A 22,212-nucleotide genomic window follows, 5' to 3' on the forward strand; every position below is an offset into this window, starting at 1 on the left:
TAAGCTTATTTAATCATCCCCACATGCTTAGCAAATGCATCTTTGATGTGGTGAGAGCAATTACTGGGAAGACAACTAACTATTTGTTAAATAAACTATTAGGTGGACAACAGTAGGGTCTAGACAGGTAAGTAACTTTGTAAATTTTCAAATTATTGGTTGACATTAACAGGTAATCACAATATTATCCATGTGTCAGACTTGTGGCAATTTTATCTCTTGAGAACAAAACAGTGAACTTGGAAATAGGAAGACAGGCCTCTGAGGAACAAAGAAAATTGTTACTTAGTCCATAGGTATTTCTTCATAGGGCAGAAGTCCAGCCAGCATCACTGCTCAGTATGTATCTTGTCTAAAAGTATGCTACTGACTTTAAGAAGCATATGTATTTATTTTTCTAGAATTCTTAAAAGTTCATACTAGCTTAAGATCTTACAGTGGTTTAAAAGCGAGTATGTTTGGGAATAAAACAGGGAAGAGTATTGGATTATGTTTCTTCTTACATTTAATTTATGAAATTGAGAAATGGGTTTTTTGTTTTAAAAACATTTCTACTGATATCAAAATTTAAGTGTTTCTAACATTAGTAGATTTACTAAAAACCTGTAGGAAATCTGAATTCATGATTCTATTTAAAACTGGTTTGTAAGGATGACCTCTTGGTTAGCTGAGAGTTTGCCACTATTGGTTGATCCTCCCCAAATGACTTTAATTTCATGTCTAGCTTCACACTTGGTTTTCAAGGGCCTCTTCCTCCAGGAAGCCTGCCATGTCTTCTCAGTTAATCTGTCCCACAGACGTGATCCCTGGCACACAGGGTTTGCATTTAGCACTTTCTGTTGCCTCGTTGATGCAAAACAGCTTGGTGAATGTTCAGAGTATGAGGCCAAAGGCACTATTAAAGTGTCAGAGAAAAAATACAGAATGCTGGAAATAAGACTGGCTCTGATTCTTGTTGAATTTCAGGGCTGTTTTGTGCACAACCCTGCTGGTTATTGAAGAAAGAAAGCCAAAACATTTTAATGTTTTAATACATTTCAAAATTTCTGGTGGGTACCCAGGGGAGAGGGAAAAATTTGAGATATGTTTTATCAGTCTCTTAATTACCCTCTATTTAGATAGTCAAAAGAGCAAATATACCCTAAGCTACAGACATGTTTTGCATTGTATAGTTCTTTTTATATTGAGCAAACTATGTTTTTAAGTTTAAGCTTCTTAAAAAGCTCCCTTTCAATTTTCCTTGTGCTTGAGTAGATCGTGTCTGTCAAACTGCTGATGTGATAACTGAATCTTATCATTTGATTGGATTATAGCATAGTTTTAATGCCTAAAACACAGTGAAGGCCATGTTACTTTACAAAGAAATTAAACTGGAGGAGAACAAAGCAAAAAGTAAAGATGGATTGTGAGTTGAAATGATTACAAGATTACAAGGTTGAGCCTTGGGAATACTACGATGTCTTATTAAATAGAGCAGTGATTCTCAGCCCTGGATACAATAGAATCGCTTAGGGAACTTTGAAACAACAGCAGCAAATACTGATGGCTGGACCTCTCCCCCCGGAGATTCTGATTTAGCTGGGGCCTGAGTGGCAGTAGTTTTTTTTCTTTTAAAGCTGCCCGGGTGGTTCTAGTGTACAGTCAGGTTCAAAATAGATGAAAATCCAAGCTGTACAAAGAAAGCATTTCTTAGTAGACAAAACATAGTGGCTGCATAGCTATTTGATAAGAGGAAGCATGAGAAAAAGATGGAGAGAAACTTTTAGCGTAAAATTGGTAGAGGTTTACAATCCGATATTCACAGCTCTGAAATACAAAAGCTCTGAGAAACAGAAGTTTTTCATAACTTAACCTGGTGACAAAATCTAACCTAAACTGAACATATTTAGTGGGAAATCCTGAGGCTTTTCCTGGTCTGTCTTTATCTCATTTGATATGAATGATTATACATTTCATTGCAGAAGTATTAATGTGTCTGATTTCTGATTACAAGTTACTGCCCTAGACCTCACTAGGGTATGATATAGATAGGGTGCCTTTCTGAACTGTCTAAAACAGTGAATCCTGGAATACACCTTGTTTCAGGGGTTTCAGATCATTGGAGGGAAGGCTTGTAAAAGGGAAGGCCAATGTGATAATGTACTTCCTGTCAGGTTCATAACAATGCGTCTCTTCTGATTACCCAGGCAGTGGTTTAGCACCCGCATTAAATACAAATAATGGCAAATATCAGAACATGGCTCTTGGCTCCTTCTGTATACGTTTTTTGAGCCTGCTTTGAGAAGAGGGTTCCATTTTTGTCATGGTGAGAGAAACTTACGTTAACCAGCAACACAGATAGAGTAGGAAAATAATCATCTGTAAAAGACTTTTCAGCAAAACAAAGTACCTCCAAACTTGATGGTTTGAAACAATACATTTATTACCTTAAATGGTTCTCGACTGTTAAGAATTCAGGAGCATCTTAGCTAGATGGGTTTTGCTCAGGGTCCACAGGAAGTTGTTACCAAAATGTGGGCCAGGATTTCAGACATCTGAAGACTTGACTGGTGCCTGAGTGTTATATTTCCTTATCAGTGCCAACAGGTCCCTTATTAGTGCTTAAAGAACATTCTAGTCTCTGTTTCTGCAGTTTTTCAGAGTTTTAGTTTACAGTATAAACCTAACAATTATTTGCTAAGGGATGCTTTGAGTTCTGATTTGTTCTGAAGATTTCTGCTGGGAGTCGCTTATTAGCGGGGAAATACCTTCTCTTTGGATTTTCACTCTCCTCCCTCCGGCAGCTTTTTCTCTCCCCTGGGTTCTGTCTGTATTCTCTGAAGGTTGCCTCTGCATCTGCCTCCTGTGGGTCAGTGAATGAGTGTTGATGGCTGGATAATGTGATGAAAAGACGGCCACCTCAATGGAGCTTCTGTCCAGAACACAGGCGTTATTCACAATTGAAAATGATGAGTTAAATGATTGCTAGCATGTTGGGGGAAAAAAGTGCTGGGAAGATGCTATAGAAGCCTACAGTGGGATCTTACCCAGTTTGTGTTTTGCTTGATAAGTGCTTTCCCCTTTGTGTTTTGACTACCCTTGGGGTTTTTGTCAAAAACCTTTTCCCTCCTGGGGCAGAGACATGGAAGCTATTCTGTACCCCACCCCATTATATAACCTGTCCACCCTCCCTGACTGCAGATGTTCAAGGGATGTAGTGTAGTACAGTAGAGTAATCTCGTGTACTGTACGTGAAAAAGAAAGAAAAGAGGAAAAAAACAGAAAAAGCTTAGGTTCCTTCTAAATTTAACTTTGAAGTTCTTGTCTTCCTCACTGCCCATCCCTCATCTTCTTGGCTCCCCAAAAATGCTCTGTTGGTTTCTTGCTCATCCCTTCTCTCCCTTTCTTTCTCCACCAAATCTTTGTAAAGATGTAGTTTTATACAGTGTTGGGAATAGGACACTTTCCTTTTCTGAGCTATTTCTATTTTGAGCCTGTTTTTAATTTGAGGAGGAAAAACTGAAGAGCTCATGAAGAGAATTTCAGGTGTGGAGAACTGAAAAGAGGAGAGTGGAGAAGACAGTTTTTGGTCCCCTGTAAGCAAATTAAGTGATCCACCTTATGCATCGTTTTCCATCTCTGCTTTCTTCCTGTCTGAACCGCAGTGGAGTCTTCCGAGGGAGCACATAAAATTGAAAAGGCATTAACAGGGTCCCAGTGAGTGTTTATAATCTGCATCTTTGTCCACCTCTAAATATTTGTAACACTGTGACCAAGGAGACTCCTGAAAAGAGATGGTGGTACTACGATAAAACTTATAAACAATTTCAAATAAATTATGCACTAATTTATATTTTATTTTGTTGCTGTTTTATTACTACACACAAAGTTTTATGAAGATTTTACTCTGATTAATCATCACTTCTATCTCCTCTAGCTCTCTTTTTCCCAATAAGCTCTTTAACTAAATTTTTCTACCCGTGAGCATTTTCAGATCTCAGATTCCCACGGTTAGAGAGGGACTGATTACTTTCTCATTACAGTATAATTGTCCTAGAAAGTCGTAAGGTATCAGAGAATCAGCTAAATCAGGAGTATACCCTTTTGAATGGCCCGCTAGGGAAAGCAGGGCAATAAAGCAGTATGGGGGGAGGCTGCCTTTTTCAGGGGTGACGATACCCTGACCATTGTGAAATAGGTCCTAAGCACAGTCCTAGTGTCTCCCTGGGCTACTTTTGCCTTCAAGTAAATGAATGTAAATTATATTAATTTCAATAGCAAAGCTTCTTTAACCTTGAACTTTCATGCTCTCCCTTTAAAATGTAATTAGTATAATATATTAAGCTGCAGGACCCTTCCAAATTCACTACCACCACCACTCCAAACACAAATACACACACACTTTCTCTCCCCTAAGCTTTAAAGTTTCCTGAAGAGGAATGAGCTTACCACGCAACTGTGGTTGCCACCAAACATAGATTTCCCAAAGATAAGCCTCATGTTATCTCTCTTGTCTCCCCCTCCCCCCATGTTATCTTTAAAGTGACTGTGGTTATCTCTTTTGGTATCTGTCTTTTGTCTCTTTGAGAATGTTTTTGAGAAAGGATTTAAACATTCGGAGTGTGTGTTGGGAAAGAGAGAGAGAGTGAGCAAGCAAAAATCTGGACAAATAAGTGGAATTTCAGGATTTTGAAGGTCATCTTGTCTATTCCCATTTTACCTGCCTGTGTGTTGATAGCACTTGGTTTTATGCAGCATATTGTCCAAAATAGTTGCTGTAAACTTGTCAGGCCTCAAGTGAATGTTCATTGTATTTGGACAGAGGTCCAATTAAACTAGCATCACCTACCTCAATTTTTCTAGAATTTCTGTATAAATTAGAATCTTTGAGGGTTAAGGAATATTTAATATCTATGCCTCAGTATTATGCCTGTTCTAATAATTTATTTGCATTATTTTTGTATGTTACATAGTAATTTTGAGGTCCTGCCCATCATCACGGTATATGTACCAGTGTTTTCCAGTATATCCATTCTGGCAACTGCCTAATTTTCTAACGTAAGTCGATCAGATTCTTCCAGATTTGGGGTCTAAAATTCCTATGCAGAGGTTCATGGCAGGAAACTCAGCTCTTACTGCAATAGCGCTTAACTTTGGTTGCATATCTAAAAACAAAGTACTGCTTTTGATAGCTGCATTTTTCTTATTCTAATTTGATTTTCCCCCTAATATTTTATTAGGTGCAGAGAGAACTAGCAGCAGTTATTGCTTTGAAAGCGAGGAAGTCTGGTGAGTAGTCTTTCATGGGGCTGGAGGAAGGTTCTAATTCTTTGGGAATATTTCACATTTCATGTGGTTGTGAGCAGTTGAATGTCTCTCAGGAAGCTTTGGTGTAGAATGCAGAAAGGTACCTCCATTTGTTTTAAAAAGCATTTATTCTACCATCAAAATAGCACAGGATATATAAATAGTTCTTTAAAATGTCACTGTCTTGCTATATTTCATACTTCAAGGAAAATGAAATTAAGAATTAAAAATATGGTTGTAGTCCACTGCAAGCATGGAAAAAGTCTAGGAACCCAACAAAAGAAAGCAAACCACATTGCATTAGCTATCAATTCAGAGTGAAATAAATAACATAAATATGGTCTTTTTTTAAGTTATATTTTTCATCTCAAAGTAGTTTCTTCTAAAATAATTAATTGTCTAATAACATATAACAGCAGGCATTTTTTTGTAGGGCTGATTGTATGGCTCTCATTCCTAATACCTGTCAGAAGCAATCTGTGGTTGTGATATGTAGGAAGGAAAACGGAGCTTTTGAATACATTTTGAAGAGAGAAGGCCATGCTCTGCTGGAATTCAATATGAAATAGAGACTCAGTGAGGTAGAAAGAACTTGCTTTGAACAGAGGAGTATTAGGAGGAGGCATCCTGTGCTGTTCAGAGGCAGGAAGTCAGTGCTAAGTAGAATGACAAATACTTCTTGGATAATGTCAAACTAGAGTAAGACTTTTCAGGTGCAACACTCTGACACAATCAAACAGTTGCCAAAGTTTGAAGAAATAAATGGAATGGAAATGTCCTAAGAACAGAAATCACACATTTTACATCTTTCCTTTTCTAGCTAGAAACTCTAGACACTTGCTTTTCTCTCAGTTACTTTTGGAATCCAACACACCTTAGTATGAATTAGCTTGTTACATTTATACCGTATTTTTGTTGATTTGGCTGATGTTGAGGACAAAGAGACTAGATGCTGTAAGTGTGGAGAGGAGGATGCAGGGAACAGCGATCTTAACCCACAGGGTATTGAATAGTGACCAGGCAGTGTGAGTAGGGCTCCTCAGAGAACAGCATTAGCTGATGGAGATTTGCGCAGGTGGAGGCAAAGATGGAGGGAGAACATCAGTATAAAGGTTGTAGAAGGCAGATCTTAGAAATAGATTGTGCTAGAGCTGGTGCTGGTTCTGGAAACTGACAGTATGTCATTGCTGGAGAAAAACAGAGCAAGGGGATACAGATGGGCTGGAGAAGGGGGTTGCTAATTTACACAGAGTGGGATGAGAAGGCCCCTGAGAGCACACATTTGAGCAAAGACTTGAGATCAGTGAGGGGGTAAGCCCTGTGGATGTCCAGTCAAGAACATTTGGGCAGAGGTGTGCAAAGTGTGTTTGAAGAGCAGCAAGGAGGTGAGTGTGACTGGAGCCACATGAACAAGATGAAAAGTAGTTTTTTGTCAGGCTAAGAAGTTCGAATTTCTGGAGGTGAAGGGAAATGAGGAAGCATAAGCAAGACCCACACAGGTTAGCTTGTGCAAAGTAAAAGGTTGGTGTGAAGTTGACTTGACTATCTCTGTTCCGTTTTATTGTCTTTGCTCCTTTGTCAGAGATCACTTGGCTGTATTTCCGTGGGATTATTTCTGGGCTCTCTAATTGGGTTCCATTGATCTACTTGTTTTTCTGTCACCAATACCACAGAGTCCAGATTACTATAGCTTTGTAGTGAGTCCTGATGTTGGGTAGAGTCAGTCCTCCAGCTTTGTTTCTCACCTTCAACATTGTGTGGACTATTCTAGGTCTTTTCCCACCCCATATGTACATTAGAATCAGTTTGTTGAGATCTGTGTCTATTATTATCTTTTCTAATTGGTTATTTTTTGCTGAATGAGTTTCTTGACTCTGTGTCTAGCAAAAGTGTTGAACTCAAATGAATATCAATAGCTCGTTTTAAAATTACCCTGCATTTTCTATGTGGGCAGATATAGCATCTGTCAGTTGTGGCTGTTTTGTTTCTGTCTTACTAATCCATTTAACTTCTTTTTTTTCTCTCTCATACTTTCACAATAGCTAGGGTCCTGCAATATAAATTGAAAAAGATCAGTGATAGTTGGCATTCTCATTTTGTCCCTGACAAAACAGAGGGTGTTTTCTGATTAGAAAAGTAATATAAGTGAAGAAGACTGTTTTAGGGAAAAACAAAGACCTTTCTGTCCCACATCCTTCAAACCACAACAAATTTGGGAAACAATCTAGGGGCAAACATAACCAACAAGGTGATATTATAATATTTGAAGAATCCAAATATAGAAATGTAGAGACCTGGTTCACCCTACATTACCGCTGCTTGAGTTGGCATTGAGAGTGGATGAAAAGTAACAGTGGCAAAGGTAGACGAGAGCCTAAGTCATAGGTATTGTCTTCATTCATTCCGTTACCAAATTCTAATTGAGCACCAACTGTATACCAGCTACACTGTAAGCCGTGAGGATACAATGAGTGAGCAAGAACAAATATGGTTTCTGCTGTTCTTAAATCACAATGTATGTCTCATAAATTAAAAAAAAAAGACATTAATAAGTCAGTGGCTGTCTGAAAAAGGAAACTGTATGACTGTGTAGTTAGGAGGCGATAAAAAAATGAAGAACTATTAAGCACAGCCTTAATTAAATAGAATTTTAGCTGCAGAATGGTAATTTCTGTGTATTGTTTTTAAAAACTGAGTCTTTTTTTTAAAAAAGGAAGAAAAAGAAATAATTCTAATGAAAAAAGTATTAAAATGATGGTTGGCACACCTGGAACTTGAAAGAAGGAATTGATGACCCTAATATCTTATGTCTTGCAGTAAAACTGTTAATTAGGGCTCAGGTGGTCATGCCAGATTTATGTCTCACTGCGAAGGGTTATTAAAACGAGAATTAGTGTAAAGAAAATTTTTGGCTTCAGCTCACCATACAAACAGAAATAAAAGTAACTGCCAATCAATACATTATATAAATGATTCAAGGCTCTAGTTTAGGAAAAAATCAATTTTGTTGTAATTTTCTAAGAGGCCATTAGGATGTGCCTTTAAACAGTTTTCACCTCTAAATGCTAACCTTAGTGGACGTGAATAGCATCTTTAAGGCTTCACAAGATCTTAACAAATTAGCACGGATATCCTTGCATTTCTTCCTTTTTTGTTGGACTGCTTCTTCTACTGTAAATTTTTACCCAATTAGAGCCTTGGGAGATATGTTTCTTCCCCTTTTCAAGGGAATCCACAGCCAAAGCACATTTAGTTCTCATTATCTTTAGATCATATGAAATTTGTGCCATGATGGACTTCTATTTCTGGAAAGGCAGAAATCTCATTATTGGTAAACCTCCTTGGCAGTTTTTATATTTCACTCTCTGCTGAGCCCATACCTACTTAAATGTTTTAAAACTGAGTATCTAGGATGTTGATGTTTGGAAAAGAAAGGCTCTGTTTATGCTATTAAATGCCTTTGTGACTTTAGTAAAGTGATTCCCATTTGTGTCATGAGGGGGTTGGTGTAGAATCAGGTAACCTCAGAGATTCCCCCCAGCTCCAGTATTTAATTATAACAATGAATATTTTCATTAATTTCCTTCACTATCTTTAATGGAGTCACAACCTTGAGGATATTTTATTCAGGACTCTTTTAGGTACAAGTGAGAGAAAAACAAACTGAAAATCACAAAGGGAGTTTCTTGGCTCCGGAAATCTATGAAATTAATCAGTCTCAGCAGAAGGAGAGAACTTATTTCTTGGTAGATCCAACAGGGGGACCCCCCCAGAAGGCTGAATGGCGCATCTCTGGAGCAGTGGAAGCATGGGTGGAGGGGAGGATAGAGTGGTCCCGTCAGCCCCCCATGAGACCCTCGCACTGAGCCTGGGGCAGGTGTGCTCCCCTGAGAAAACCAACGGAAGAGGGAACAGCTGCTGGGGGAGCACCAGCACCACGTGTTCACCGCAGGAGGAACTGTTTGTATTGTCCCAGTCTCACGATTTAGAGAGGAGGTGTTGTGCCCTAGAGCACACAGGCTAGAAGTCTGCCACCAGAATGCAAACCCAGATTTCCCAACACCCATTCTCTGGTTTCCCCAACTACACTGTGCCCCTTCCCTTGTTAGGATTTTTCTGGATTATGGGGAGTAAAGGTGTGGTTTGAGAAATGGCATTCCCATTTTTGAATTATTATTCCTGGAAATGGGAAAGAATAGAGTAAAAACTCATAAACTTTTCAAGTAGTAGAATAACAGCATTTTTTCCTCTTTCTAAAACAAATCAGCCAGGGATTCAGGTTAAAATGTTATTTTTCTACTGAGATATTTTATTATTTCTTTGGGGGTATTAATATGTGTGTGTGTGTAACATAAAATTGTATGAAATGATTTCACCTATTGCATTTAGTTTTCGTTTTTTATAGCCACTATTAGTTTTGATAGGCCAGAAAGGATGAGAGGGAAGGCATTTTACATTCGAATAAAATTATTTCTCCTAGCCTTAGAGATCCTCTTGGTTGTTTTATCATCTTTGAATCCTGTACTGAAACTTAAATAGGCTTTTGAATGGGTATGTGATCTCAACAACCTGGTTACTACTGTTTGCCATACATTGAACTGTGTGTGTGTGTGTGTGTGTGTGTGTGTGTTTGTGTAAAACATTCAAGCAGGCAAGCCCCGGATCTGGTTATCATGGTGGACCCATCAGACAATCTGAGGGCCTTTTATCACCCTGGGAGCCTGGCTAATTCCCAGCTTTAGAAGATCTACTGTTGGTAACAGTCACTGGTCACCAATAACAGGTTATATGAACTCTAGCAGTTTTAGGCCCCCTTCTTAAGTATGTGTCTGTGAGACTGGGGCAAGTCGGTGCTGACAGGAAGCTCTGCAGTGAGGTTTGAGGTCTGACACAATTGGAGAGACATATTCTCCTTTAGGGCAGAAGCTTTCCAAAGGAAAGACATTCCTGTCACTTTGTCATGAGAAATAAAACAGATTGACTGATTATTTTCAACAGTAGAGAAAAGCTTTTCCTTTTGCACATTTAGAAGAAAAAAATAACCTTTAAGCCTATGGAATTGCTCCAGCTATTATGGTCCTCTAACTTTTTACTTTTTATTTTTAGTTGACAGATTCCTTTTTAAGGTAGCACAGTGTTTGACTTTTATCCTTTTGTGAACACATTGCTCATATATAGGAGAATGCACACATGAAAAATGAGATTTTAGAGTAGACAGAAATAATAAAATTAAGGGCCAACTAAGACTTAAATGCTGGTACATTTATTGCTCAGATTATCTCAAACTCCTCCTACCTTTCTGCTTTCCTGTGATTAACTTGTTATTGAAAAATTTAAATGCTCTTTAAACTAAAAGCTGTGGTAATCTCCTCTTGAATGTTTTTTTCATCTAATCTCTGAGTGCTCTAACAATGAATGTTCAAGCTAAAAAATACTCGTTCATAATGGCAGAAGCCTGTTGGCTGTATTTGAAGTAATTAAGATATTATGCTTAATTTTTAGTGGTATTTTCAACCACTTAAAATTTCCCAACTCTTTCCTAGCCTGTCTTCAAAGGGTGAGCCTTGTTCCCTCAGAAGTGATATTTCCACACAGTTTGTGTTTTGTCTTTTTCTTCTCCTTTGCCACCTCCTGGATGCTGTGTTCTGGCCAGCGGCCACCACTCCCATTTGTGGTCAGCACAGACCCACACTGATTGTCTTGTTTCCCCACTGACCATGCTATTTAGCATTTGTCAACCAAGAGGAAAGAAGTAGCATGTGTTTTCCCCTAAAATAATCAACACCACATTCTGGTCTTCCCGAGTGATTGATGATCCTAGGATGTTTTCCGGAGAAGAGCAAGCTTCTCCTAACACCACGCTGATTGTTGAAGTTTGTAAAATCTCTCCTCTTCTCTGGTGCTGTGATAATGCCTTGTTCTGACATTTCCAGAGACTGTTCTTCTGTCCCTGCTTGCTGGCAGATTTTGTACATTCACATCCCATCTCCACCAGTGCATGTTCTTATTGAACAGCGATCAGTTCCGTGGCCAGTTGTATCTTCCTTTTATTTTTTTTAAAGGGCACAGAACCATAAAAAGAGTTTTGGTACCATAATTTTCAACGCAGTGCAAAGTTAAAGGACATTTGAAAATGTAAAAATCGTACAATCAGGAAAATAATAGCATCGGTAAAACCCAGGAACAATTAAAAATGCACGAAGCAGATGCTTTGTGAATTTTTCTTAACTCTCCCACTGGGATACCAGGAAAATTGCCTTTTAAAAAAAAAAATCCTATGACACTGTCTTTTGTAATTAGAGCTATTAAGTCGAAATGATAAATAACCATTCAGTGACATACAATAAAAGAAAATAGCCCTTTGCCCTGATTTCTCCTGAACAGCAAGAGGTCTGAAGAGTAACAAGTACAGGGAGTTGGACTCCTTAACCCTGAGGATTGCTTAGAATTTAGGAAATCAGAAAGCAAGGCATCCTTTCACGTGGTCATGTCCATTAAGAGAGTAAATGGAACAGATTTGCCAAGGAGGTGAGTGATGATGACAACCACAGCAGAGTGTATTCAAGAATGCAAGGTTTAGAGGCTTTTGTTTTAAAAAACGCACTGCAGGGGTGCATCAGTGGCGGTATGTAATGTTTATAAGGCTCCGTAGACAAGGGTATTTATCGCTCTAAATGGGAGCTTGTGCCTGTTTTAGGGAATCAGATACTGGGAAGCAGAACTGAGCACTGATGCTCCCTAGTCTCATGTGGTCCAGGACAGTGATTTTACATCATTCAGTTACAGCATACATAGCATTCATGTATAGCATATTCAGTTATGTCATCACAATATGTTATTGCCTTACTGCCTGTGTTTTATAAGTGTGGCCAACCCTTGGGAAGCAGTTTCCTGAGATTTGGAGCAGAGAGGTGGGTGCAAGGCAGGAGGGAGGTATGAAAGGGAGACTCAGGTTTTCTATTTGAGTGCTGAAAAAAAGGCTTCTAACATTGCAGCTCCTGGGAACATATTTTCTGTGAGGAAACTAGATGAGTGTAATGAGTGTATCCTGTGCATAAATTCAATATTAGTTCTACACCCAAGGTCAAATGGAAGTTAATGACCATTTGCACACCAGAGATCTGAAACCCACATTTTTTTTCTTTCTCATAATGACAAAAAGAAGGAGAGCAATTTATATTTAAATTGACTTAAATTTCAAAGCATAAACACAGGGGTCTCCCTGTGCGAAACTTCCTGACAGGGCTCGACTTGCAGAAAACATTAAGTCCCAGCCCATTCCAGTTCCCCAGTGTGGACAGCTTTTTGTTTTCTATGGAACCACTCTGTTCCCACCCTGCTGAGTTAGTGACATCAAGTCCGAGCCCAACAGTGCCGTCAGGGCCACTTTCTTTAATGATTTAGGTTTTGCGTTAGTTGAACTAATTAGCTGATGGCAGCAACTGATGGGTGTCTTTAATACACTGTTGACTGGGTAGCTTCTCCCAAGCCTGCCAGCTCCTTTGTTCCTGGTCTTCTGGGGTTTGGAAGCTGCTTCCCAGAGGAACATATGATATATCCCATCCTGCATCCAGAGGCCAGCCCCAGAGGCTAGTATGCTCATTACAAAGTGCCCCAAAAGGATGTGCATCCACTTAAAGTCCTGCATCTGACTAATTCTGTGTGTTTGAATGATAGTTTACATTTGTCGGGGTGGAGCCTGGATGAGGGCAGGAAAGGGGGTTGACCTATAATCCATTTTTGCAATTTGTAATACTGTAACTGCTTTTCTGTATACCCCTAAGGTACAAAATAAAAGCAGTTTATAGATGTATTAAGATATTAAGTATTAGACTAGTTAAGGAAATAGTAAAAGAAAAAGACAATTAGATAATTAAATGGAAAGCTGTATTCATAGCTAAAGTTATCTCTTATGAACTAAAATATTCCTTAAGAAGAATCCTTGCTATATGCTATTTTTATGAAATTATGAAATTCTGTAGTCTGGTAAACAGTCTGCTACCAAAACCCAGCAATCCTGAGCATGTAGTCAGGAAATTGGACTCTTACACTGGCCAGTGTTGGCTCTGACAGTCGCAGGCTTCCCTCAGCCTCAGTTTCTCTTTTTTATGAAAGGAAGAGGTTGGGCTTGGTTGATGCTGGGGGAGCCATGCTGGGCCTGCAGCTCGTGTCCTAAGTACTAGGTACTAGGCAACATTACTTCTCTTGGTATACGTTGATGTCTATTCAATAAGAATGTACGAATAATAATGGCTGGTAATTTAATTTGTTTTCCAAGCTTTTTTCTCATTTTTTGACATTTTCCTTGGTGAAGATCTACAGAAGGCCCTCTTTCTCCTCCCACTCGGAACATTTTCTGCTGTCATTTGTGTTGACAAGTAAGCTATCAAGGGAGATCTTTGTCTCGGCCACATGACCCAGCTATTGTCCATCATTCATCACATTAAAAGTCTGGTTGTGTAAACAGCCATGAAAATGGAGCAGTCCTCGGTAAAACTGAAAATGACATGGGCACAGTGCATGTGAATATAAGTTAAATGATGTGCATAATGCAGAGCACCCAATTTGATTCAGCTGAATTCTGCCAGAAAAAGAGATGCTGTTGCGATAAAAGTGAGATTTACTTCATGTACTATTGTTTCCATTTATACAACACATCAATACTTAACATTTGAGAATTTCTAAACCAGACATTGTCTTTGTGAGTGGCTAGATAAATTGTGGTTCTCACTATTTGCAATTTGCAGATAGGTTATAAAAATCCTGCATTTTAATACTACTGATGTGATTGAGATCTGTTTTTGGAATGAGATTGGTGACAGAAATTTTGACCCTGGAGTCAGTGGAGGCTTACAAGGTACAGCTTAAGCTTCGGCAATACATTTGGACCTAAGTCTTTTTGGTTGGAGATGAGGAAGCAGAGATAGATAGATAACTTAAAAAAAAACAACAACAAAACCCTATGTGTTTCTTTCTAAACAGCTGCATCAAAATTCCTCCTTAACTAAAAATTTTGTTTTTCTAAAGCAGGGGTCCTCAAATTAAAAATTTTTTTTTGAGTTCAAACTCGTTTCTCTTTTATTAAAGTCCACGTTACCATTATCTGGTTTGGTACTCCCCTAGCAGTGGCCTGCAGCACTTGTTAACAGTAGTGCTAATTCCTGCCCTGCCGCCACCCACTCCCACTCCAATTAAGTTTGGATGGAGGCCCTGGTATCTGAATTTTTAACCAGCCTTCTCTCCCGGGTGATTTAGATGCCATGCTTTGACAGACACATTACAAAGTCTGTGTGATCTGCAGTCTCAGAGAGTGAGCTGGTGTTTTATGAAGGGTGTTGGTCTAATGAACCAAGTACGATAGAGGGAATCAAAATGTTATTTATACTTTTACTACTAACTCATTTGTTGGACAGCTGCCCAACTTTTCAGTATTTCTCGACCTGAGTGAAATTTTGTCATGAGAACGGGAACAGAATTAAAAGCTCTCATGGCATTAGCAATAAAACCTTTGCAAGTGAAGAGAATTATTACCAAGCTTTATTTGGTAGGCAGACTCAGGAATAAGCAAACATTCTCACTGAATTTTCTATACTAAACTTATAAGGAAGACTTTGAGGGGTGGTGGTTTGCACTGGTTTAAGGGGGAAGTGAGTTTAACCTTTGTTTTAAATAAATGCAACTGAACCAAAGCCATGTCTTTATAAGTTATGGGCAGATCCCAAGTCAGCAGAACTGAGGGGATTGTCTGGTTCTTCTTTTGCCAAAAAGGGACTAACTTCTATCTATTAAAAATGCAAATGTTTAATAAAAACGAAGCATTCACTTTAAGACATTAAAATCAATGGAGGAAATTTACATCTTCTCATGGTATTGTTTTCTGGTAGAAAAATGACTATGAGAAATTTGAAATTGAAGTTATCTTTGTACCCTTAGGAACAGATGGAAGTTTTCAGAAATGCTGCCCATTTTCCTCCACTCTAACTGCAACAGAGAGAAAACCATGAGAGATACAACTACTATCTTAGTTTTTTATGTTCCAATTTATTTCATTTTGATTTTTAGTTTTGTTTTCATGTGTTTTAAAAGGCCCATTCTATATCATAGTTTTGAAGGTAGAGCTAAGCAAAGGTTCTTTTCCTCTGTCTGAGGGGAGGCCTTACAGAGCCAACCCTAATTTATCACATATTAGTAAGAAAACAGATTTCCAACTTTGAGGGCAAGGGGGGACATTAGGGAAGATTGGAGATTGTCCGTAGGCCCTGGCTGAGAACCCCTTTTGTTGACAGTGGAGGTGGGTGGGGAGGGCATTGTCCCAGAGATTGAGGCCCCTAGGGAGTGTCTACCTTGTCTGGTCTGGGAAGGAGCAGACTCCATCATCTGGTCTTATGGTGTTCGAGCAGCACACCTAGGCTGTAGGCTTCGAGTCTGGGCACCTCAGACCCTCCAGCCCTCTCCAAGTCATCACTGAAACTAACTGTGGGTGTGGAATTCACGCTTATCATTTGGACCGAAATCCAAATTATTGAACCTGCTTCATGTTGCTGGTAATGTTAGGCCTACATGAATCAACTAATTTCAGGGTTAGTCTTACAACCAAGTGGACAGTTTCATCAAAAGATTACATTTATATCAGTGGTCCAGGCCCCTCTAACAGAATTTAGCCTAAGACCTATTTTAGTGTAGTTTTTCATTACCTTGGTATTTCAAGAGAAAAGTCAGACACATAAAATAACCTGTAGTTTTATCAATTTTATATGAAAAGTCAAAATACATATACTTTTCTTTGAGAGGAAATGTGGCTCACTGCCTTCGACATGGTTGTGAAAAATAGTTTGGGCTGATAGCCAGGGCTCTCTTAAAACTTTTTTTCTTTCCACATATATCTTGGCTTGGTTTTCTTAACTGATAATCTTACGAGATTATTTTATGAGCCATTAGAGCACGTACACTTATACTTAAAAATGGCATTGTAACAGATTCTCAGAATTATTCACTACACTGAATTGTAGATGGGAAATGCTTTGTTCTTTATTTTCAACAGTTGTGCTCTGGTCCTACCTACTGGCAGTGAGCAATATTTTAGCTGTTTCTGATTTGAACCTTTTTTGTGTGTGATAAATGGTTTGTTCAGGATGTTGCTCCTGCCTGGGCCTAGTTTAAATCCCCGCTCTGAGACCATTGAGTTTTTGACGTGTGAGGGTCGTTGGAGCCCCACAGTGCCTGTGGCCTCCTCTGGTCTCTGCAGAAGTGCCTGTGCCAATGGCTGCTGCCCTGTGGGATTTGCAGTGGCGGTCAGGGGCCCATTTGGCTGAGTCAGTGTCTGGACCTTCCTGGCTATCCAGCCCCGTATCGCCTCTTGCTGGAGCTGTAACCCCACCGCTTCCCTGCTATGTACTCTATCCAGCCCCTGGCCCTTTGTGAGGACCAGCTCCATTGCAGGCGTCTGTTCTCCAGGGCATGAAGAAACTTCTGAGTCCTTGCAGACTTCCCGGCCAGGGAAAGAAGAGCAACTTAGAAAAAGATGCTCAGCCCCTTGTCTGCCCCAACCTTACGGTGCTCACTGCGAATCCGCTGTGAGTTTGCCGGCTCCCGCGTGGGGCTGTGGGTCGACTTTAAAGCAGTCTTCTCTATGTGTCATAGCCCCATCTGTGTGTAAACCAGCAGCCCTGTCTTCAGTGTCCCCTCAACCATCTACCGACCTCCGATGCAGAGCCCAAGACCCGCTTGGGGAATCAGACCCACTGCTCTGACCTTCCATCTTTTCTGCCTCTTTCCCCTGCTCCTCCCCGCAGTCTCCTTGCAGCAACACGAGGGCAGCCTGGAGCTCTTCTAGCCCATGACTTCCTGACCACCTTGAGAGGCACAAACCTGTGGCTTAGCCATTTCAGGAGAGAGAGAGAGCTGAGATCTGACACTTTCAGAGTTGGCTCTTGTGCAAAGGAAGGGGACATTCTCTATGGATTTTGCCTTTGCAAGTCTATTGTCTTGCTACAAAATTCTACCTTGAATGTCAGAATACAAATATCACTGGCTTTGTTTTTCTGCCCCTTATCTTCCACTCTTCCTCAGGCACAGATGGGTCTAATTAAGAAAAAAGGTCCCATTTACAGATGAAAATAAATGCAAGAGAAAAATCCCATTGCATGTTTTGCAGCATAAAGTAGCTGCCCTTAATTAAAGCCCTTGACACCCATTCTTTCTTCCACGCGCCCACCCTGTGGGGTCATGGTTAAAGAAGCTGAAGGTTGGTGAGTTGATGTAGCTTGACAAAAGGTCATTTACTAGAAATATTGTAGGAATGATGCCCTATTTTTTTCCCAAATGTGTAATTTTAAAACCTTCTTTAAATTCTAGCAGGAATAGCTTTTGATGAAGGTTAAGGAAAATTTTCAAATCTTCTTTTCTGCCCTCCCCCAACCTCCTTGCCATTGACTGATCGATTTTGATTGGACTATTGGGTGTCTTTGCTTGTATTTGCAAACAGAAGGATTTTAAAGGATTCTTGGTGGTTTCTCCTAATGTTTTAAAATTTCACTGTAATGTCAGTGGGAAGATTCGGCAATAGAGTTGTGGGCAATTCAGAAACAACAACAACAAAAAGAATGAGCATCACATGAGTAGCAGAAAGTAGTAGTCAATGTTATTTTTGAAATGTAGATTCCTCATCTATTATAAAACCTTAGTTAACAAGCGTATCCATGTAGTGTTGACCTGTTGTGCTTTCTGGTTTACAGTCCCTGAGGCAGAATTTTGTAATTCTGAAAAGCCAGTTAAGAGACTCAGGTTCGGTTCTGCTTAGCCACTTACTGTGGCATCGTGTCTTCCAGACACATGTTTCCTCGTTTTGTGAAATGGAGCAAATGGCACATGCTTCTGGGGCTCTTGTGGGTAAGAAGGAATTAGATGGCACAAAGCACGAAGCTTCCCACCAGCACATAGTTAGGCTCAGAAATCACTTTTCTCTTACTCCCTGAGATAATCTTTTAAGTTTTTAATTCGTGAGCGAAACTGTCGTGGAAGAGTAGTGGAGTGTGCTGGGATCGTTTTTAATGAATGAACATCATCGCTGCTCATATCTGAACCTGTCCTGTCATCAGAAACACAATCCTTGAAGGGCACTTGAAAAATGAAAGCCTTTCTGCCTCCTGAGAAGAATGTTGGAAGAAAATTGTTGCTAAGTTTAACTCAGTTGTGTTTCATTGAGGTGTTATTTCAGTTGGATTGTGCACAAGCCATCTTTGCATTAAAAGGAGACTTGTTTATTTTAGATACATTTCCTCGTAAGAAGGGCAACCGGACAGGCTACTGGGCTCAAGTACTGGTGAGCTCCTTTTTACCGTCCCCAGGGGAGCAAATGTTTATGCTCTAATTAGAGGATACACTTTGCTCTGGTGACATCATCATTTTTCTCTGTTGAATAACTTTTCCATTGACTGGACATGTATTAAATGTGACTCCAGAGAATATACCTAATAGGTAGAAACCTATTAAGAAGTGGAAGAAAGGAAGTTTGAAGAGTCCACTGGACTACAAGGCAAAGAAAGGCATAAGAATTGAAATGGAATCCTCTGTGCCTGAGGGTAGGGATAAATCATGCAGTCAGTAAGGTGGCAGGGAAGCAGCCCAGTGTCCAGGGGTGGCTTGAGCCACCTCCAGCCAAGTGTGCGGAGCGTGGAACATTTGATAGGGGAGATGGCAGTTTTTCAACTACCTCTGATTTTGGCCTCCGTACTATAGATTTAGTATGTTGTGTGAGTGCTGTGAATTTCAAGAATATCAGCACACCTGTATTCAGATGGTGGTAAAAGTAATACATTTCTTGCATGCAGCAAACATTTATTACCTGCTCTGTATAAATCCGCGAATGGAGAGGCATGCTGAGAGTTGGTGGGGAGGGGCTGTGTAGCAGCGCTTAAAAATAAATATGTTATTATGTCTCTAATTTTCAAAGAGACTGAAGTCCTAGTAGGAAATTGAAGTCAATTCTTGCTTAGACTGTTTGCAGTAAAACTCCTGTTTTCTGTGTCTCAGTCTCACTCCTGCTCAATGTGTTTTAAACAATTCAAATTTTTATAGCATATTGGAGCAGATAAAGAGTCATACCTGGGTGCTTGACTCTCCTCCCCTGATTTCCTGTGTAATTCTGGGCAAGCTATTTAGCATCTCTCAGCCTCAGTTTTGTCATCTGTGAAATGAGAATAATCACAACAGCACTTGGAATCTGATTAAGGAGAAAGCCTACCATATACCTGCTCTATAACATCACTGGGGTAACAGATATGCTATCATTAAATTCAGATTTCTACATGAAGTGAATTGAATAACTGTTAAAATGTAAGAGGATTCTGCTTTGGCCAAGGAAATTGGTCATATCTACTGGAAATTTGTTAATGCTTTTTGCTGGGTCTGAATATCGCTTACGTCTCTTTGTCAGTGAACATCAACACGTTGCCGAAGGCGAACCAAGGCGGCCCACCAACCTGGAGACTTGCTAGCTTCATGCATGGAGTCTTGCTGGGTTTGGGGAACATGATTTTAATGCATTTACAAAATTTACCTCTTTCCTTACTAAGTGTGTTGGGAAAATAATAAGTGGGAAAAAGAATTAAGAGTGTCAGAAAATGACCAAACGGGACAGTTCAGAAGAAGTAAATTGCTGAGTTCCAAGAAGTATGCTCACCTTTTATTAAGAGAAATTGTTTCTCACTAGCCCTGCTAAGAAAATACTACACAGATAATTAACAAATGTCGGCATAAACAGGTAGTAAATTATTAACCTGCCCACAGTGGCCACATACTTCAGTCCAGCCTTGCCTGCACCTCTACCAGAGGGATGTGGGGAAGACTGAGCGGGATAATCTGCATTAAGAGCCTGTGTCTAGAACACAGGAAAGCCCAGGAGCTGTATATATCCAGCCTGCTGACGGCGATACTTCTCTTGCCTACATCACCTCACCTCACTTGCTACTAAATGACCTCCAGGTTTCTCAGCCTAACATCTAAGCCCAACTCACTCTTCCAGCCTTGTTTTGCAGTTTGCTCCAACGGTCTACTGTTCACTGGTCCTGCATCGGATCCTGTGCTTTTCTCCCTGTTACCTCTGTTTATGCCAGAACCTCACCTCGCCTGCCTTTCCTCTCCACCTCTTTCACCTGTCAGAATCTCCCTTTCCCTCGAAGTCTCTTTTGTAATCTTACCCTCTCCCTCAGACGGGGTGTGATACTTGATTCTGTTTGTATCTGTTTAATGGTTTCTGAATTGGTCACCTTCGTTCAGTTGAAGAGACCAGTACTCAGCAGCACTACTTCTGGAAGTTATTCTCTCCCACTTGAGGAGCTTGTGATGGAGATTAGTAAAGACATGTTTGTGTTGGTAGTTGTAAAACACCAAGATGAAAAACAGTAGTTGTGTAGAAAAAGAGCTTTGTTTCCAAGTGGAAAGGATTCATCATTTTGTCGAGGGACAAGGGTGCAGGTGGTGAGGACTCAGAAGGGTTCTCACTAGGTGTTTGAGCTGGAGAGCAAGGTGGGTAAGAACTTCACCTGGTGAGTGAAGGTGGAGACAAGGGCATTCCGGGCGAGAAACAAAGAAATGTGGGAGGTGCACCTAGGAGAGTGTGAGACCCAAATGCCTGGCCTTCAAGGCAAGGTTGAGGCTTTAGCCTGGATGTTGGCCAGTGTTTAGCAGAGGAGGGAGCACAGGTGTCAAAGCTCTCAAGCCTGCACATCCCTGGGCCGAGCCTTACTGCATCCAGGATGCAGGGATGGGGCTGTGGAGCCTGAATTGGTATTGAGCTCCTTGTGTGACTGTCATGTTCTCCAAGTGGCTAGAGCCAGGAGTCTAAAAGGCTGGAGGGGTGGTGAGGCATGGCATGATCAGACTCATGTTTTGGAAATGGACCTCAGGCAGCTGGGTGGAGGCTGAATCAAGGGAGAGGCTGGCTAAGAGGCTGGAGCAGTGGCCCCAGTGAGAGGTGGTGGGGTCATGAGCTATGACACTGCCAGGGAGGAAGAAGTGGCAGAATTTAGTGAGAGAGGGATGTGAGGATGGCAGGGAAGGAAGAGCATGAAGATGCCTGGTGGTGATATGAACTGAAAATACAGACCCCAGGAACAGGAAGAGGCTTGTGTAATACAGTGAGTGTGATGCATGCAATTTCAGACCTTTGTGTCCTCGTGTCCTATTAATTTGATGACTCGTTTTTGAGGGCAGAGGCTGTGCCACCACACCTATCCCAGCAGCTCGTATGGAGCAGACACACGATGGCCTGTGAAATGAATATGCTCAGCGTGTAACTGGAGATGTGGCCTGGAACTCAGAGAGGAGGGCAGAGATGGAGACACAGATTTGGGAATAACCCGCGTAACAGTGAAAGTTGAAACCATAGGAACAGATAAGATCATGGAGGAAGGAGACAAAGAGAAAAGAGAGCCTGCAGGAAACTTGCATTTTTAGAGGGTTTCAAGATGATAAGAACCCAGAAAAGAGAGTTTTAAAACAACAGTCTCAAGTTCAGCTGACAGTCTGAACAGACTGGGACAGAGATGTAGTGGTCATTGGTCAGCTTCCAACGAGAAGTTCAAATGGCACTGGATGGGCCAGATGATAATATGGTGGCGTGGTGGGAATATAAATTGGTGCAGCCGTTATGGGAAACAGTCTGGAAAATCCTTAAAAAATTAGAAAAAGACCTGCCATGTGATCCAGAAATTCCACTTCTAGAAGCATATCTAAAAGAAATGAAAACACTAACTCAGAAAGATAACTGCACACCCACCTATGTCCTATGTTCACAGCAGCATTATTTACAATAGCCAAGACATGGAAGCAACCTAAGCGTTCATCAGTGGATGAGTGGGTAAAGGAAAAAACCAAACTCATGGAAAAAGAGATCAGACTTGAGGTTACCAGAGGCAGAGTGTGGGA

General features: G+C 40.4%; 1 protein-coding gene across 6 annotated transcripts in view; it reads left to right on the forward strand.

Annotated features, from left to right (window-relative positions):
- The window catches only part of RAPGEF5 (Rap guanine nucleotide exchange factor 5), a 241,565-nt gene that overhangs the window by 93,905 nt on the left and 125,448 nt on the right, over positions 1-22,212 (forward strand). For all 6 annotated transcript variants that reach the window (XM_074367361.1, XM_074367358.1, XM_074367360.1 and 3 more), the window contains one exon: positions 5,220-5,268. In XM_074367361.1, coding sequence (XP_074223462.1) covers positions 5,220-5,268 — 49 coding nt within the window. The remainder of the gene's footprint in view (positions 1-5,219; positions 5,269-22,212) is intronic.

The sequence above is a fragment of the Camelus bactrianus genome, chromosome 7 (genome assembly GCF_048773025.1).
Source record: "Camelus bactrianus isolate YW-2024 breed Bactrian camel chromosome 7, ASM4877302v1, whole genome shotgun sequence".
In the NCBI taxonomy this organism is placed as follows: domain Eukaryota; kingdom Metazoa; phylum Chordata; class Mammalia; order Artiodactyla; family Camelidae; genus Camelus; species Camelus bactrianus.